The 19,153-nt window shown below is 57.7% G+C and overlaps 1 protein-coding gene across 2 annotated transcripts in view; it reads right to left on the bottom strand.

Moving 5' to 3' along the window:
- Window positions 1-252: 252 nt before the first annotated feature.
- Ahrr (aryl hydrocarbon receptor repressor) overlaps window positions 253-19,153 on the bottom strand; it is a 94,945-nt gene continuing 76,044 nt past the window's right edge. For both annotated transcript variants that reach the window (XM_046430314.1, XM_058574518.1), the window contains 6 exons: window positions 15,482-15,608; window positions 14,212-14,348; window positions 12,696-12,895; window positions 9,548-9,609; window positions 9,167-9,308; window positions 253-8,504 (listed from right to left, as the gene is read on the bottom strand). In XM_046430314.1, the coding sequence (XP_046286270.1) occupies window positions 7,517-8,504; window positions 9,167-9,308; window positions 9,548-9,609; window positions 12,696-12,895; window positions 14,212-14,348; window positions 15,482-15,608 (1,656 nt within the window). In that variant the 3' untranslated portion in view covers window positions 253-7,516. The remainder of the gene's footprint in view (window positions 8,505-9,166; window positions 9,309-9,547; window positions 9,610-12,695; window positions 12,896-14,211; window positions 14,349-15,481; window positions 15,609-19,153) is intronic.

Here is a 19,153-nt window from a genome sequence, read left to right on the forward strand (position 1 = left end):
CTACTGTGTTACCAGCTGCTAGACGGCATGGCACTTCTTGAAGACCAGCCAAGGTAGTTCAAATGGAAGAGTCCAAAGATGGCAGGGAGAGGAGGTACCCCAAGTACCACCACAACTACAACCACAGCCTGTGCCAGCTGACCAGCAGGCAGCAGCACCATAGTGGCATGCCAGCTGACAGCTAACCTCACTTTATGATTTCACTTTCTTTATCTACTAACTTCAGAAAACACCAACTAGTTGAACAATGAATAAATGTAAATAAAATGCCTCTATTATATTTGAAAATATAATTGTAAATATGTTTTGAGATTAAGAGAAAATTTGCCAGAATGACCAAAGCCTTAGGACAGTTACTTCAAAACAGACATTTAGTGCATAACCATTCTCTCTTGGTCTGGTAGGATTTGGATTTACAGCTCTCACACCTTCCTCAGTTAACCAGGATGCTTAGAGATGGGTTGTCTTACTGCAAGTTTAAATCCTTCCTTGCTGCCAAAAAATATTAATTAAAACTCTTTCTCTGTGTCATGGGTTCCCACAGGTATGGGGTTGGAATAGACCCCAGTGGAGGACCGCACCATGCCTCTGGGCAGTGGGGTAAAGAGCCAGTACATGAAGCACTACTAGGAGCTGTTCTGGAAGTATGCGCAGTGCTACAGCATGCGGCCGGAGCAGGCATGTGCTCCCTGGCTCTGAACGCCTGGTGACAGTACTGCCCTAGGACAATGTGGCCTCTCAGCGATGTCAGCCCCATACCCTGGTGTGTGCTCACAGAGGCCTCAGTGCTGGAGGAGTCCCAGTGGCCTGCTGGGGAGCAGGGCACGGAGGCTTGGGAGGAGCAGGATGCAGCACAGCCAGCATTGCCAGTGCAAGATGTGGAAGAAAAACCTGAACAGCAAACCAGAACGAAAGGACAAGTTTTCTGTCCTCAATAGCAATCAAATGCCTTATTTGCCAGAGGAAACAGGAAAGAAGTTACAAGACCCCAGAGATCATCCAGTAAAAACCAAAAACAAAACAAAAAACAAGCACCCATTCACTCTTAAAATTCTGGGGGGAGAAAGACTGGAAGACAGAAGACTCCCAGCACCTGCAGAGGCAGCCTGTGCACTCTGTGGAGGTGGACAAGAGCAGGACAGCGAGGGCTCCTCCACCGAAATCCCTGGGTGACAGTACATGTGCTGCTATTCAGCAAGCACCCAGACCCATGCCTGTCCCGAAGAGCTCCCCAAGGGACAAGACTGTCTGTGAACTGGGGCCAAGACCTCGAACACGCACGCTTCTCAGAGAACAGCTAGAGGCTGTTGTGTTGATGAATCTTGTCACCTACCCCCACAGTAGGACAGAAGGTTGAAGCCATGGACACTGGGTTACTCGTGAAGACAAGCCCACAGGCCCCTGGTATTCTTGTAAGAGTTGTTTCAGAACATCTCTTCTTTGAGGTGCTGACACCAGATGCCTTTAAACAGCTAAGAGGCTTCCGCTCCTCTCTGGGTGGCACAGGTGGACTGTGTCACTCATTGTAGAGGCTCCACCTCCACATTGGTGAGGTCCCCATCCTGCATGAGACTCAGTTTACTGGTGCATGTAGTTTTCTTTGTGAGAGAGTACCAAGCAAGAAGCACTCCCCGTGACCTAGTGTCCATCTGTGGTGAAGCAGGCTGTGGTGGCTACTGCAGGCACAGAGGTGCTTGTGTTTCAGCTCACACCCTCTTCACGTGGGTCATGTGTTCAAGGATTGGGCTGGCCAGGCCCAGCTCCTCTGGATGGTCTCTGGGGTGCTCCCTCAGCAGTTTAATAGCCACACACATTCTAGTAGACATGGCGTGGCCACTGTGGCTAGGTGATGATGCAGTCGCTGTGAGCCAGCTCACCCCTCTTCAGAACACATAAGGTACAGCTGGCCACCGTTACAGGCTGCGGACTCTAGCCTCTTCCACGGCAGCTGGCAGGACATGTAGAACTCATGACCTGGAATCACATGGAATGGACTGAGATTGGCCCGTGGGGTGGGCACAGGGAAAGATACCGTTAGAGACGCCCACACACCTTCTCTGCTCTTCCTTCCATGGCACTTAGTGTTGACGATGTGTGGTGTCCCTGCTTCAGGTTGAAGAGGCCAGCCGATCTTAGCTGCACCTTACAGGAGCGTGGGGACCTGAGCATGCACAGCTGTATCTCAGCAGTGCCGGTCCTTTTGTGCATTTGCCTCTAGGGTGGGAAGCAGTCTTCACACTCATTTCTCAGATGGTGGGTGGGTCTGTCCACTGATGAGGCCTGTCCAGGAAGGATGAGGGCATGTGCTCTGGGGAAATACGAGGTGCTCAGTCTACAGCTTAGCCCCTGAGGGCGTGTGTTTGGTTTTTACTGGACGATCTTCGAGTGTTGGACCCGAGGCTCAGCATGCCTGGGTTTTTACTTAGGGTCTCTGAAGTCCACTGGCTCTTAGCACACACACTAGTCTCACTCCACATAAAGTGACCATCTTGTCACTGTCAAGCCGTGAGAGTGCCTCCTGAGCGCTGTGGTCCTGAGGTGAACCTCTGCATGGAGAGCACACCTCGGTGTGGAGGAGGTACTTACCAAGAGGAAGTTCTACACGGTGTCTGACACCCTGGCTAGGAATTCTGGTGAACTTTGGTTTAATCTGTCACACATCTTTAAATGCTGTGGGAACCTGCAGGTCACAGGACCCTGGCATGGCGACAGCGTGGCTCAGGTGGTTTCACCCACCTGGCTGAGCATCATGTTGCATCTGACCATCTTGGAAAGATGGCCGGGTGCGGCGCCTGGAGCCCCACTCCTCCAGCCTGTGGTCTGCGATACCTAGGAAACACTTGTGCTTTCCCTGACTCTAGGCAGAAGTGAGCCTGGAAGGCAGATTGGCCAGCCCCCCTTCTTTTTAAGCAGAAGACACGAACAACGTTAAGGGACTTCATGAACAACCAATGGCTGAGTGTGGGAGCTGTGTTCCCTCCTCTGTCCGAGCCCTCCATGATTGAGATCATCTTCTTCCCTCTTCTCAAGGGCAGCAGTTACCTTCAAGCCTATGAATTTTTAAGTCATGACAATCTGATGTTCCTACTTTCTTCTTTTTACCGGAACTGATGTGGTTGTAATTGTGTCTCTAATTCTTGGGACATGTTGCAAGATGGAGATAGTTTAAATCTGCCTTCAGGTTGGAAAAAGTCTAAAACTCGTTGAGAATCCAGTATTACCTAAAATAAATGCTACATAAAGGCATTTAAAAAAACCTTTCTTGGGTGTTTAGCAGATGAAATACAAGAGAAACCTCCCCACACCCAGGGATGTTAGGTGAACACAGCAAGTGTCCTTGTGCAGTAGGCTGAGTCATGGGCAAGCGCAGGAGGACGCGGCAGAAACAAGAATGGAGAAGGCGGGTGCTTGAGCAGAGGCTCTGCCCCCCGTGAGCATGTGAATGGCCTACAACCCAGGCTTGGGCTTCTGTACCCACACAGGGCGGAGCGGGGCAGGGCTCTGGCTCCCGCAGTGGAGCGTCCTCAGTGGAGCATCGTCAGTGCAGGACCAGGGCCCCCTCCTGGCCTGCCTGACTGCTGGACTAGGAGTGGGGAAGGCCCAGAGAGCACTGAGCTTGGACTCCCCTCCTCACCCTGGGCAGAGGAAAGCCAGGGAGGCTTCCTCAACCCCCCCGGGGGCTGCTCGGGAGCCAGAGGGAGAGTACTGAGGTGTCTGAGGTCTGGGCCTGGTTCTGGGAGGACAGAGATCTTGCTTCGTCCCATGTTGTCAGGGATAGCCATTAAGGAGACAGAATTGCAGCTTCCAAACAAGTGGAGGTGGGAGAGGGAGGAGAGTGCCAGGGATTCCAGAGAAGGCTAGGAAGGGGGACCAGGTCAAGGGAAATTGAACTGAAAGAGGGGGGAAATGCTCAAAATCATTAATAATCTGGACGTAGGTCATAGGTTAATGGGTCAAAGACAGTGAAACAGGTATGTACACATGAAGAACAAGGGCTCGGGGTGAAGGGGCTTTGGCATGCCAGCCAGTAAGGCCTGAGGAAGTTTTCGGGGTGACATTAGCATCAGACAGCGTGGGTTCTGTCAGAAGCCACAGCCAGAGACAGTAACAAAGACACAGAAAGCCATGAAGACAGCAAATTCTGTGTGAAAATGCTGAATGGCGGTATGCTATGAGGAAAATACCTTCAATGGAAAGACAGGGTAGAGCAGAGAGAAAACGTTGGGTGCTTGTGGCTGAGCAGAGATCGCTAGGTGGGAGGATGACACTGCAAGGGACCCAAGCGTGACAAGGGTGGGAGGACTCAGCCCCTGGTGGAGAGGCCAGGACCCTGCCTCTCTCAGCCTGCTGGAGGGAGGCCTGGGTCCCCCAGCCTTTGCCCCCGGCAGTGTGGCTCCCCTGGTCCGGGAAGACTGGCTCACAGGCTGGGCCTGCACCCCACACCCAGGCCTGCCTCTCCTGCCCTTAGCTCTAGCCTCCCCACGTGCAGCCACCCGTGAGAATGTGCCACCCCACCACTCTGTCTGTAGAGCACCTGTGCTCTGCCACCAGCACAGAGCTCAAGTGTTTCCTGTGGCCGCCATCAGCTGCCCACACTGCCAGCAGGGCACCAGCAGGACACCAGGCACTGGGCCCTGTGCTCCTCCTGCATGGATCCCGGGCACCTGGCACAGCCCCTCTAGTTTTTAGCAGGGTCTCCCAGTGACAACAGAACGAGTGAGAGGGACAAGTGCCTGTGAAGTGGCTGCCCACTCACCCCCCAGAAGCCACAGCGCCAGGGTGCTGCCATGGGAGGGGCCCCCATGGTGCCTGGTGAAGGGATGTCGCCCTGTCTCCCAGCCACAGTCTCCACCTGGAGCAGTGCCTGGGCCTGTGGAGCAACCCCTCAGGTCCACCTGCCATCGCTGGGAAGGTGGAAGTGCATCTGGGGTCCTGCAAATGGCCGAGCCATCCCAGCAGAGGGGCCTGGCTGGTCTCCCTGGGGGAGAGGTGGCGAGGCCTGTGGTGACCACCACTCTGCCCAGGGGTCCGGAAACTCTTCAATCAGGGGTGCTCTTGGACCAGAGGGAGTGAAAGCCTAGCTCCCAGGTCCCTGCCCCTCCCACACACCTGTCACCCGTGTCCTGTGACAGGGTCCCTTAGCTCTGCCGTTACAGGACAGCCCAAGTCTGGGGGTCTGAGGCCCCAGAGGGTCCCCCACCCTCAGGGACGCAGGGGAGGGCCTGGTGAGGGTGCGGTGTTTCCTGTGCCCTTAACTCCAGCGTTTCCACCTGGGGAGGGTGCCAGTGTAAACTCAACCCCTGCGTGGCAGGAAACAGTGGCTCTGTCTGGAAATCTAGGCTCCACTGACACTGGACGCGCACATGCACCTGCAACTTTTTACACAGATTTTGCAAAAGTGTGACAGAGGCAGTGTGCGAGACATGGCTGAGCGCTCTCGAGACCCTGGGCAGCACAAAGTGCACCGCAGGGCGTGGTGAACATTAAGGAGTGGCCAGGCGCTCTAGGTTCTGAGGACGTTTCATCTGCGGCTCAGTGTCACACACCCTCACCGGTTCTCAGGAGGCACGTGGTGACTGAGCTATAAAACTTCTGACCGGAGGGCAGGGGGAGGTGCTGCCCAGGCACAGCGTGGGCCCCACGTATCCAAGGTCCACAGCACACGTGGGTGTCCCCACATATCAAGCCTGCAGAGTGGAGGAGTGGATGCTGAGCTCTGTCCACAGAGCATGGCCTTCCAGGTGGCCCTCGCCTGACTTCTGTTGGTCCTCTCAGAGGGAATACGGGTCGAATGGCCCTCTGCGCAGGGCTGTCCAGGCCTCGGGCATCCACAGCTCTTGGTAGGTACGAGGTGCAGGGGAGAAGGGGTGTCTGGCTACTGTTGGCAGACGTGAGACATCCCTTGCTCCATCTTCTTGATCTCATTGTTTCAGGTTTCCCTGGCTCTAGGACACAGGAGGTGTTGATTGTCTGCAGCGCTCTCTGCCCTCTGTCAGCCCTTGCAGAAGAGCTGGTTCCTCTCTGGGAGGCAAGCAGCCCTCAGGTGAAGGGCGGGGAGATGAGGGGGACCTGGCTGGGCCAAGCCCTCTGGGCATGCAAGGGTGGCATGGCCATTGACGGGAGCATTCTGTCACCTTGATGGGAAAGGGATCTCCACAGTCAGGAGCTGGGCATTAGGTTAGAGAAGAAAGTGAAAATTCTGGATCTACTTCTACTCTTAAGACTAAATCCATAAATTCCCAGAGAGCAGGGGTGAGCTGTGTTGGGCAGAACTGGGTAACACTGGGACACTGGGCCAGTGGACTGAGCAGGGAAGCAGAAGCTGCGCTCCCCGTCCTGATTTCTGTGCCAGGTGGCAGGAGTGGAGGCCAGGAGTCCTCCGGTTGCCATGACAGAGCAGCACCCATGTCACCTTTTAAAAGGCCGCTGAGGGCTGGGCAGAGAGGGAGAGGCTGTAAGTGGCCACTCTCAACCCTGGCTTGGGTGGGTGAGTGGGACACTCTCAGCCCCATTCCTGCCCCAGGCGAATTCTCCTTACACACCAGGAAGACCAGGGGCTGGGCAGGAGACCCATCTTGCAGAACAAACCCGAGTTTTGACAAAGAAGATGTGCATCCCAACAGCCTCTGCTCTAAGCTGGAGCTGAATACTGACCCCAGGCCACCAATGAGGACACCTAGGAGGTGGAGCCTGGGTGCAGGCCCAGCAGACTTTAGCACTCCCGAGATGCGGGGCAGGCCATTCAGAGGACCCATGGTCCCTGAGGAAGAGGGGGCCACACAGGCAAAACTTGGGCTATGGAGACCTTCCCTTTCCGAATTCCTAGAGTGGACACCATACGAGTCCTCAAGCATGCTGACTGCAGCAGCTAGGAACACTGGACACCCTGGAGGGCACAACTTCCTCAGCCTGCCTGTGCCTCCCAGTCTGGCTGCATGGGTACTTCCAGACACCCAGGCCTGAGGAGTCGACGGTCCTCAGGGCCCCACGGAGAACACTGGGAGGTTCCTGGAAGGGACCCATCCACCTCCATGCCAGGCGTGGCCTGGAGCCCTGGCTTGGAGTTGCAGAGGACCTGGTGCCCACAACCTCCAGATCCTGCCCATGGCTGGGCTCAGCCTCCCCCAGTGAGGCCTGCTGCACATGGAGTCTGTGTGCCTCAGATGTCCACACAGACAGGAGGTGCAGGGGTGGGAGCTCAGGAGGCCATGAGACATCACTGGAAGCTTCTGATGGTGGCCTTGGGGGCAAGGGATGTTGGGCATTCCCTTACACATTTTGACTTCTCAAAGAGAAACACCATCCTGCTTGAAGAGACTCAAGCTTGCATGTATGATTTCCTGGGATACTTCACAAACTCCAGAATGCCCTGCAGCACAGGCACCACCCTGGGCTGGAGGTGCATGGGGCAGCACTGTCAAGAGCATCACTTGAACTGGCTCCAGTCACACCCACCACCTGGGGGAGGCAGCCAGGGTGGACTGAGTGTGGACAGACTGGCCTGCTGGAGAGCCAGTTAGGGCAGGAAGGCTGAGGTGCTTTTGGGAAACAACCTGGGCACGGCTCCCTGGCTGGGAGCAGCCCATGGGGGCGAGTCCAGGGGCTCGCGCTTGACCACAGCAGCAGCCCTGGGAGCTCTGCAGTCACAGCCCCGAGCCAGGTGCTGGTGCTCGGGGCAGCTGGGTGTGCAGAGGTGGAGGGGAGGCTCTGGCTCCAGGCAGGCGCAGTGTGAAGGGAAGAAGGGAACAAGTTCCCGGCTGGCTTCAGTGGTGGCCTGGCTGTGGGGGTGAGCCCCTACCACACCATGCACGAGATGCGGGGTGTGGACCTGGAGCCTGCAGTCCAACTCTGTCTTCAGGTGCATCCTGGTAGGAAAAGTGACCAGCTGTCTCTTGGCCATGTTGCTGGCTCCCAGCCACACCTGGCTGGGGGTGCAGATGTCCACTGCGTCCTCAGACCCAGAGTCATTTTCCATCTTGATTGGCACTTCAAGCAACAGTGCTGGACTGCGGGGGGCCTCTGGGGACACCAGCAGGCCAGGCAACTTGGCATCCTCAGTAGAGTAGCCCCCAGCTGGGAAGCACTGTGCTCCGGGCACAGGGAGCCTCTTCTCCAGACCGCTCTGCAGGGTGTGGCAGGGAGGATGCCCCTGTTCCTGCTGGAGGTCCCGCAGGGGTCTGCTTGGCCTGCTGCAGTAGGCACTGTGGGGAGAGCCTGGCAGGGGCGAGAGGGGTGAACTTCTGAAGGTGTTTGCGCCACTGGTACCGAGCGTGCCCTGGGCTTCTGGGTAAGGCATGCAGGAGACGTGGGACACGCCGCACATGGATGGCCGCTCGATCCTGGTGGGCTGTGGCTTCGGCTTGTCTCGCTTGTCTGCCGTCCAGCTGGGGTGCCTCATGGGTGTTGGCGTCTCCCAGCTGCAGTTGTGTGCCTGTGTCTCCCGCCGGCCTCTCCCTGCAGCACAGCCTCTCAGCGCTCTCTCCTGCTCTGCGTCTCCCCCGTTGCTGCAGAGCAAGACGGTGTGGGGCTGTGTGACAGCTGGTGGGCCGGGGCAGCTGCAGGCCAGGCCTCAGGCCATGTGGTCCCTGACAGCCACCCAGCAGCCCGCAGGCCTGCCCCCTCCTGTCCTTCACCTCAGCTCCCGCAGCCCCAAGTCCAGGAAGGCTCAAGGGGGGCAGGCTGCTGCCAGGCCCGGCCTGCTTCCCACCCTGTGCCGCAGGAGGCACTTCTCTGGGACATGTGCCAGTCCAGCAGCACCCGCCGGTCAGGTCTGCCATGGTGGGAAGGCTGTCAGACTGAAAAGCCACCTCTGTGGCCAGGCCAGGTGTGACAGGGACCACAGCTGCGTCACAGGAGACTGGCTGAGGGTGACACATGGTGGTCAGTCTGGGAAGGCAGACCCACTGGTCAGGGCAGAGTGGCAGGTAGGGGCAGCTGGGTGGTGTGGACGGGATGGGGAATGCAGAGGGTTCCCAAGCAAAGCCCACTCCTCCCTACTGTCCCTGCATGTGGACACTGTCCAGGCTGAGAGCTGTGTGGACAGCACCAATGGCCAGGCCTAGTGGGTCCTCTCCCAGCCGTCAAGGCCACCGTTGGCTCCTCTCCACACCTCTCTCTTTGGCCTCCATGGTGACAGGGGCGGGGTGGGGTGGCCTGCACCACTTACCCTGCAGCCCCGGTGGGGTCCAGGATGAGTTCAGGGCCACCCCTGAGGCACAGGCACAGGGCCCTGCTGGGAGCCCGCGTCCAGTGGCCAGTGTCCATCTGTGACCTGAGCAGGGGAGCGCAGGTTTCACCAGTGCTGCTTCCTGCGGGGGTCAGAGGGAAAGCCTGTCACTGGGCTCCTGGAGGGCCCTGGTCTAGGTGCAATGTGGCCCCCAGGTCCTGAGCCGGAGGACGGGAGCAACAGGGCAACTGTCCCTGCGTGCCACCCACCACCCTCAGAAGTGGCATTCCCACAGATCCCCAGGGTGAGGGAGCCAGCGCTCCAGGGCACTCGCCGTGTCTCGCCCAGGCGGGAAGGGCGTCAGAGGACTTCCAGAAGTACCTGCAGTGAAGCTGGGCTTTGCCCGTGGGTCTGGTCCACACAGAGCTGTGGTGGCCTGGGCCCTGTGGAGACAAGAGCCGAGCGGCATGAGTGTGCAGATGGGGCAGGCACACGGTGGCACTGTCACCCGAGGGGGGGGCCAGAGCTCCCACTCGCTGACTCCCACAAACTGCCAGGTCCTTCATCAGGGACAGATTCCAGACAATCTGAGACACGTCATTTTTTGAGCCAGGACAAGGAATTTGCTCTGGAGGTAGATATGCCCACACAATGCGTTTGATTTAGGGCTCGGACGTCTTCTTGGAAGGCCACAGGGAGAACAGTGGACTCCAGGGACAAAGTTCTCTAAGAGTCAGTATGAGCAGATTGAGACCACCGGCCGCGGCTCTGGGGGAGGTGTGTGGTGACAGCCACAATCTCCTCCTAATAGTCTGTTTTCTTTTTAGAGGAGGAGGTGAGAGCCTGGAGCTTCTAGTGAGAAGATACCGGAGGGCTTCCGGCCCAGACCTGGCTGAGTCTCCCTTCCTCTGGGGAGCTGAGGCCAGAGGGGCAGGGTTTCTGAGGGGAGCGTGCACTTCCTGGGAACCACATTTTCATCACTGTGAGTCTATGGTCACAAAGTGCAGCAAGTGTCCACTCTGTATCAGAAATGAATATTAGTGAGGAAGAGAATCGCACAGTGGCTCCAAGTGTGGAGAGGGCCAACAGCCTGTCACCAAACCTGTCAGGAAAGGCTACGGGAGACAACATGTGTCATCTGGCTGCAGGCCTGTCTGCCCCAGAGTAGCCTTCGAGGGGGAGACTGGTGGGTTTGTGTTCTCCGGTGGCCGTCCCTCACCCTCCTGGGTTTTAACAGGGCCGTGAGTGTGGGGTCCCCCGAGGTGCCTCCCCTTGCCTGATCATCTACCACAGGGCTGCTGCTGACACAGGGACCCCACACCTGCGCCCTCTGTTTGGGCTCCAGGGGGCAGGGGTGCTGCTCTCCAGGTCAGATCCAGAGGAGCCTATGCTGAGTCCTGGGCTATTTCAGGGCTGAAAACAGGAGAGAGAAAGCTCATTCTGAGACCCGGCGTCAGACCGAGCTCAACTCAGAGAGCAGGAGAACGTGGTGCATGCAGCTGGGGCTCCTCAGAGTGGGCCCCAGGAACCAGGCTGCCCCCCCCCCCCCGTCCGCCTGTGCAGAGCCGGGTTCTGGCCTGGCCTCATCATAGTCTTCGTACCTTCCCCACCGTGGGGTGGCCCTCCCTAGGGGCTTCCATCTCTCATCCTTAGCAGTAAGGATGGGCACAGGCCTGTCAGACAGGCAGAACAAAAGGGGACCTGGTGTGCCCAGGCTGGAGCATGTCCTGGAAGCCACCCTCCATCCGCCCTGCACACAACAGAATGAGGAGGAGGAACATGGGACCCAGGTGTGGGGGGAAACACTGATGCCACCAGATCTCCTCACTAAGAGCCTCGAGGGACTGGAGGTGAGTGAGGCCCTGCAGAAGGACAGACCTTGGGCCCTGGCCTCCAGCCTTGGCATCTGGACAGGGCCCGCGATGAGGCACCCACAACTTTGTGGGGTTCAGTGGGCCAACCCTGGCCAAGCTGAGTCCCATTTCCGTGGACGAGGACTGAGGACAGTCGTCTGAGTTGCTGGGCAGGCAGGTGCTGGTGTTGTGGCGTCCCAGGCCTGAGCCCTCGTAGGCTCTTGGGCCCATCTAGATGAATCTCAGGAGAGCTGAGGAACACAGGTAGGCCCACGGCCAGATGAGGAAGAACAGCTCCGCCAGCAGGTCTGAGGAGCAGTGCCACCCAGTCTGCATCGCGGGGTCCCTGTGAACAGCCCAGCACACTGCTCCTGTCCAAGGGGAAGCCGGAGGACTTGCAGCTAGAGGGTGAAGGGCACGACGATGGGGCAGGATTTCCGGCAATGCCAGGGAGGAGTGGGCAGTTTCTCCAGAACCGCAGGCTTGTTGTGTGTGAGCAGAGCCCACAGCCTGGAGGCTGTGGGGGGCCCTAGCTGATGGCTCCTGGGAGCTGCAGCAGGCTCACACCCACCCCATCAGTGTGCCAAGTCAGAGGCCTGCTAAAGTCTCCTTCCTGCTGGCCCTTGCTGCCCTTCGAAGTGGAGAACCCCAGACAGAAACCACAAGTGACTTCTGAGAGCAGCTGCAGGCTGAAGGGACAGGCCGAGGGCCAGGGCTGAGCACAGCAGAGGCTGACTCGTGACAGAGACCAGGTCTCCGGCCTTCACCTGAGGACCTGCAGAGGGGCCAGCCCAGTTCTGTGAGGCCCGTCCAACAAGAGGGCAAGGAGGAGAGCTCTGAGGAGGCCCAGGAGGGCTGTCCACAGGCCCGACTGCCCGGAGGAGGGGCAAGGCCTCTAGGAGGAGATGCCAGGGCCCTTGTTCCCTGAGCACCCTGCAGCTGGACAGCTCCTGCGGGGGGGAGGCCAGGTGGTTTGGCTAGAACTGGGGTGCCTATCGGAGACCGTGCTGGAGAGCCCCCCGCCTCTGGCACCATTTTCTCCAAGCCACACTGGCTGTGGTGATGCTCTGTGGCCCTGGCTCTGGGTGTGCTCTGGGAGTATTCTGCAGCTCACTGAGGCTGGAGGAGGGGCTGGGGACTGGGGACCTTCCAACACAGAGCCCCCACGTGGGATTCCAAGGAGTCATCTCCCACGCTCGGGGGAAAGGTGAATGGGAAAACCCATTCTTGTGCACAGCATTTTAAGTTGCTCCCAGGAAACACAGGTGGGCCCATTCTAAGACACAGCAGACAGTATGCCCAGAAAACCTAGCCCTGGGTGTTTTCCACTTCTGGGAAGCCCAGAAAGCCTGGCAGGACCAGGCTCGATGGACCAGGGCCCTGCACCAGCACAGCCACTGACCCTGGACGGCCACTGACGCGAGGCGTGCGAGGAAGAAGGCCCAGAGGCAGCAGGCCAAGGCACCGTCCTCACGTTGAGTGGTTCTGTGGCAGGCCAGCGTGGGTCAATCAGGATGGGCAGGGTTGGAAGCTAGTGTCTGCAGGTGAGGGTTTGAAACAGTTTTTCCTAATGGTTGTCACCTACATGGTGACATACTCCTTGACAGAAATGAACAAAGAAGATACCAGGCACGATACATGTGCAGGTGCTTTGTGCTGCAATGACTCCTGCTCACCTGGGGTCCACTGTGGCCATGGTGTCCACCCTGTGCTTGGCCCTCAGAAATGCACCCTTCATTTTCACCTCTGCCAAGGCTGGCAGGAGGACTGGTGCCACGGTGCAGAACAGGGAGAGCCGCGGGGGCAGGATGCTTCCTGATGGTGCCTTCTTCTTCTGTCCCAGCAAGAATTTTAGTTTCCCTTGAAACTGCATCATCTGGCATGTGAAAGCAGGAGGAAAGGGGCGTTCACAGCCTCAGAAGGAACCCGGCTCAGCGTGCGAGGACAGCTGAAGCATGGCTCTGGAGCCTTGGGCCCCGCCCACATGCAGGTCTGCCTCCTGCAGACCAGCCCCACCCAGGCCTTCAGGGTGACCTTGGTGGCTCTGTGACTGGTGTAGCCTTGCCGGGACGAGGGTGTTCTTGTGTGAGCGCTCATGGCTGTGTGCATGCACACACATGGCACCAGTGCATTTGCTTAGGCTGCCATCGATGAGAGCCTAAGCCACCAGCTGCCTGCCCAGTAGCAATTGTGGTGGTTCTCTGAGGGCTATTTCAGCTTAAATGTTCCATTTCTAAATTATCAGGACCATACCAGAGTCCAGAGTCCAGTAGAGGAGAAGAGATCCCCAGAGCCCACAGTCCAGATGGGGAGAGGGGAACCCCTAGAGCTCAAAGTCAGGGAGAAGAGACCCCCAGAGCCAAATGTCCAGGTGAGGAATGGGGAGATAGGATTCCCCAGAGCCAGCAGTCCAGGGAGACAGGACACCCCAGAGCCCAGGGAGGTGGGACCCCCAGCCCTCGGTCCTATTAGGGTGTGACATGCAGTGGTCACAGGAGTCCATGGTCATGGGTCCTGGCACAGGCATGGAAGTTGAGCCCCAAGGTCCTGTGCAGCCAGGGCTCGGGTGAGAGACCTGCAGGTGCTGATTGGTGGCTGCCTGGGAGGAGGGCAGGGCCTATGGCTCTCAGCACAGCATGAGCCAAGGGAGTTGGCAGGTGCAGGGACCCAGGTGCAGGCTCTACAGAGGCCAGCGCTGGGGGGCCTGCAGGGTGGGCGTGGGCTGGAGGACCCTTGCTCAGCTACTCCCAGGAGAAGGACGCCTCCCTTTCAGTGAGGAGCTGGAAGAGGACACGATGGGTCAAGAAGTGGAAACCCCAAGAGCAAGTCTGTGAAGGAAGAGGCGGCAACCAGAGGCTTGGGCAGGACTACGGGGGTCCCAGCAGACTCTGCTGAAGGCTAGGCTGTGTCAGGAACCGCTTTAGGTAAGGCACCATTCCCCTCAAACACAAAGTGACCTCCATTTCCAAGGGCTTTGCCTGTGACCTGCAGTGTGTCCCACTTGCCCCCCTCACCAGTCCTTCACACCTGGTGGTGTCAAGGGGACACGTGGAGCCTCTGGAGACCCAACCAGGGCTCATCCTCTCTGTCCAAGGATGCTGGGTCCCCTCGACACCAGGGCAGGATGGACGCAGGTGTCAGGGAGCCAGAGCGGGCTGCAGGTCAGGTCCCGCTCAGGTCCCACCCACTCACCAGAAAGCCAGAGGTGCTATCCAGCAGGCAGCGCACGCGGCAGACGAAGCACCGGGTCAGGAAGGCTGAGTACTCGGTGGGAGAGCCAGAGCCTCCTTCCTGGGCCCTGAGCAGCCTCCGCAGCACACTGTCATCTCCTGCAGGACAGCCCGGGGAGTGGTGGTGAGGCTGGGAGACGTTGGCCAAGAGAGAGCCACATGTGCCCAAGATGGGCTTTCACACTGTGTGGGAGCCATTCAGCCCTCCACGTGGCCCTGACTCCCTGCAGTCCTGGAGAGACCGCGGCAACGGGGGTCTACCTTCACGGTCCCCTGCCTTTACCATATCTGTAAAACCTCACTACTCTAGAGGCCTGAGGTTGGTCTTTTCATCCAACTCTGCAAGCTGAATCATGCTGCTGCATGAGGCTGAGCTGGAGACCTTTCCTGGAATTATCAGTGTGTGTGTGTGTGAAAGATGCAGTGAAAGGGATCCCAGGGAGATGCCACCCACCCCAGGACCCCTGCCCTGTCCCCTCCAAGTCCACCATCACCTGTTCCCAATAGGTAAGGAGCACCAGCCCTAAAGAGCCAACATTTCCGGAGGCTTTTTCAGATCTTGTAAACTGGGCCAAGAAACTTCCTGGCAGACAGGAGCCTGAGGGATTTTGTGAGGCAAGAGACTACGCAACTCCAAGAGGCGGTAAGGACTGGGTCTCCAGCCCGCAGGGTGCCTGCAGTCTGTGTCCCAAGGGTCCCAGGAACACATGCTCAGACCCCAGCTCGTGGTAGCACTGCAAGGTGACGTAGCTCTAAGAGCCGGGGCCTTGGTGTCAGTCGCTGGGTCGTGTCCTTGAAGGGCAGTGGGACACCAGCCTCCCTCTCCCTCTTCACATCACGGCCAGGAGGTTAGCAGTTTTGCTCCTCCAGCAGCCCCCACCACGATGTGCTGCCCCCCTAGGTCTGAAAGCAGTGATCCCACAACCATGATGAAGCACCAAATCTGAGCTAAAGAAACCTTCCTTCTTTGTAAATTGGTCACCTCCAGTTCTTGTCATAGGGGTGGAGGGCCAACCACAAAGGGTGTCCTAGGCCTGGCTACAGAGCACAGCAGAGCAGCCAGGGCACAAACACCCTCGGGAGCCACTCACGGTGCCATGTGACAAGCCCACTGTAGGATTGCTGGGTGGGGAGGTCTCTGGGGAAGGCAGGATCCAGTGTGGAGTCCCACATGGTGGCAGAGGAAAAAGAGGTGTCAGCTGTGTGCACAGTGCTCCGAGCTGCCTACCCACCTGTGTCTGGGCGCGGGGGCTGGCCGAGCCCCTGGGGGGGGTCCATGGCCCAGTGCAGCTGCCGGCAGAAGTCCTGGCGGTCCTCTACATGGATGTAGTCATAAATGTTTTGGTGCATCACATCCGTCTGAAACATGGAAAAAGTTATGTCGGCCTTAAGCTGAACTGGCACTTATTCCAAGGACTCTTATTCCAGTTGTTAAACTGAAAAACCCCTACGTCCATCTGTAAAAGCAAGCCACATTTATGAAGAGAAGGTCCCCTGGAAGGAGCTCCCTGTTATGAATGTAACTAATAAACTCACGCAGAGTGGATGAGCTCTGCCGTCTCTTCCAGGGGTCCAGCAACTCTGTGGTAAGACCTGTGGCCCTGACCTGGAGGGGTGGGTGGCAAGGGTGCCTGGCTGTGACTGTGGCCATGACTGAGAGGTAGATTCAATCGCCCACAGGCTACAGGGTTTCGCAGAGAAGGGGCAGAGAGAAGCCCAGATGTGCCGCTGTCCTTGATCAGTGTTGTCCAAGTCAGGGCTCTGGGGAGGGTAGCCTGGGGCCATGGGCAGAGACTCCTCATGGTGGAAGTGGCCCCCGGAGGCCTCCCTGAAGAGCTGGTGGCTCTGTGCTTCTTCAGGAGCTCTGTGAATGAGCAGTGTGCTCATTCTGGTGGGCCATATGGTACAGGCAGCTCTGGGCCGGCAGAGAACTCCCGTGTGACCACCAGCTGAGGGTCCAGGGCCAAGTGAGGGACCAGGGCCAGTTAAGTGAAGAGGGCCAGCTGAGGGGACAGGTCCAGGTGAGGGGCCAGGGACAGGTGAGTGGACAGGGTCAGGTGAGGGGCCAGACCCAGGTGAGGAGACAGGTCCAGGTGAGGGGACAGGGCCATGTGAGAGTCCAGGGCCAGGTGAGGGTCCAAGGCCAAGTATGGGGCCAGGACCAGGGCCAGGTGAGGGGATAGAGCCTGGCGAGTGGACAGGGCCAGGTGAGTGGATAGGGCCAGGTGAGGGGACATTGCCAGGTGAGGGGACAGGGTCTGGCCTTTCAAGGCCCCTCTATCCCAGTCGTGGTCTGGGCCCCACCTCAGGTGCTCTGCCATCTTCCAAGGCTCAGCAGTGGGGAGCTACGTCCTCGTGGTCGGTCCTGCCCACAGCACCACCGAGGCTGGCTCAGGCGTGGTGGCAGGTTCTCACTTTCAGGCTGTGTGACCACACTCCAGCTGGGCTGTTCTCCTGCAGTAAATGCTTGGCTGCTTCACACTGGCCAGCGCAAAGGATGCCACAGGTCCATGGGGACAGCCACAGGTGGCCATGGTGTCCCAGGGAGAGGAGGTTCCATGGTAGAGGTGAGCAGGTTCCAGAACACACTCCCTCAGTGACACCTGGAGCTCAGTCTGTCGCAGTACAGCCACCAAGGTGGACAGGCCTCCTGTTTGCGGCAACTCGTGTGTCATCCAGACTGAGTGTCTTTGCATGTACTTACTGGTCTTCAGATGTATGCGTGCCGTGTGCTGCATGTGGAGGCATGGACACATGCAGGTGTGTGCTGCCAGACTGTCCTTCTCGTGGTCACCATCCAATCTGCCTCTTCCTCCTGGGCCTGGGCTGCATGCCCCTGGCTGACTCAACTCTGCAGGGAATGCACAGTCCGACTCCTGCCTTTTGGTCTTGCTTAAGAGATCTTTCCTCACAGATCTCCTAACTCTGCCCTGCTGTGTGCCTTCCGGGAATGTGTGCCTCCATGGTCTGCATGTGGTGTGAAGGAGGAGATGAGATCCCTCTTCCTTCCATCGGGTCTGGCTGGCACTGCATCTCTCCTGAACAGAGAGCCCTTTCCTCCTGCCAACAGCAGCACTAAGCGTTCACCACCAGCCCAGGCCCTCTGCCTCAGAATACTGCTGCTTGTGGGTCTGTGTGACCTAGTGCAATCCACGTGGCCTATAGCCTGTGAAGCTGTGTCCCCAGGAGTACAAGTCCGCAACAGTCATCCTCTCCTTCTCCCTTCTCCTCCTTCTTCTGGATAGTTTGGATATTCTTAACCTCTGCATTTCCATGGAAATTTTAGAATTAGTGTGTCAATGCCTACCAAAAAGTTGTCAAGTTTTTGTTATAATTTCATCAATTCTGTAACTTGGTTTGCACAAAAATGACATCTTAATAGCTATGTCATGTCTCCAACCCATAAATATGGTATAGCTCTTGTGGTACCTGATTGGCCTAATGCTTTATACCTTCTGAATGGAGGAACTACTGTGTATTGTTGATGGGTTGTTCCTTGGAAGGTGGCGTTTCAAATCCTGTTGTCATGGTGTTTTCCCTCTAGTTCGTATTGGAGGAAGTGGGGTGCTGACCCCCAGCAGCAGGCAGGCGTGATGCAGGCAGGTGAAAAGTGGGCCCATGACTCACACTAGACTCTCCCACGGTGTGTGGGTGACTCTGAGCTTCACAGAACCACTGGAGAGTGCTTATCCCCAACACTCTCAGGCCACCCCAGTCTCTCTCATAAGAAAAGGGGTGTGTGGGGTCTGCAGTTAACCACTTGGGGACAGACAGACCCGGGAGAGGCCCAGCACAGCCAGCTAAGGCAAGCCTGCAGACAGGGAACAGACAGAGCTCTGTTTTCACAACTAGCTGGGCACATCTGACTGCCCATGTCCCACTGACCTCCCGAGCAGGTCCACAAGGCAGTGTCCAGGGAATAAATTCAAGGAGTGAGAAAAGGACACCACTGCTCAGCAGTACAGCATGGGTGCTGCCGTCCAGGGCAGCCAGCCTCCAGCTCTAAGCTAGCGCAGTGAAACCAGCTCCTAGCTCGGACACATGACTCCTTCCTGCAGTCTGTCCTTTCCACCTCTCTGTATAAGCATGACCCTGGCTGCAGAGTCGTAGCTGCAGGGGTCACCGAGCTGGTATTATCTGTGATGGCTCACTTGGGGACAGCTGCCACAGTGACCAGGAGGGGTTGGCAGCTTCCTGAGTGTCAGGAATCTAAACCCCCCCCTGCTCATCACAGGCTGGGCACGAGACACAAGGGACAGAGCATTCGGGCTGCCACAGAAGGAACGGGTCCTGGCTTCTGGCAAAGTGCTCTGCATGAGATGTTTTCAAGAGCACAAGCTGGTGTGGCATCTCATGACAATTTTGCAAAGCCTGGTTTCATGGCATTTGGGAACAATTTCTTTAAAATAAAGGAAAGCTGTTTTCCACCTCTAACACTGGGGCGGGGGGCACGGATAATGAAGCTCCAAGGAAACAATAATCCCAAGATCAGGTTCCAACTGGGAATCAATGCCACCCTCCTGCACCTCCCTTTGTCTCCAGAGCCAGATCCTATGTGAGACACTCCTGGGAGTCGGCTCCTGGTGTGCTGTGGAGCCCAAGGACTGCTGGGGGAAGGCACTGGGAAAGGTCCCTCTAAGCATGAAGAAGGCAGGCAGGGGCCCAGCGCCAACTCAGACCCTGCACATGCACCCAAAGGGCCCATATCCAGGGCTATGTCCCCACCTGTCCATGTCCTCAAGCTCTGTGCTGTGAAGAGCACTGGGACCCCACAGTGAGGGAGGCATCAAGTCACAGCTGACCGCCTGACAGACACTTCTCTACTTCCCACTGTGAGAGTGACATCTGAGGACCTGAGCCTGAGTGGCAGACACCCTCAGACTGCTCAGGGGTTGGTGTCACCT

Source organism: Marmota monax, unplaced genomic scaffold, assembly GCF_021218885.2.
Source record: "Marmota monax isolate L192 unplaced genomic scaffold, Marmota_monax_Labrador192_F-V1.1 WCK01_AAM20220418_F8-fsc00082, whole genome shotgun sequence".
Taxonomy (NCBI): Eukaryota; Metazoa; Chordata; class Mammalia; order Rodentia; family Sciuridae; genus Marmota; species Marmota monax.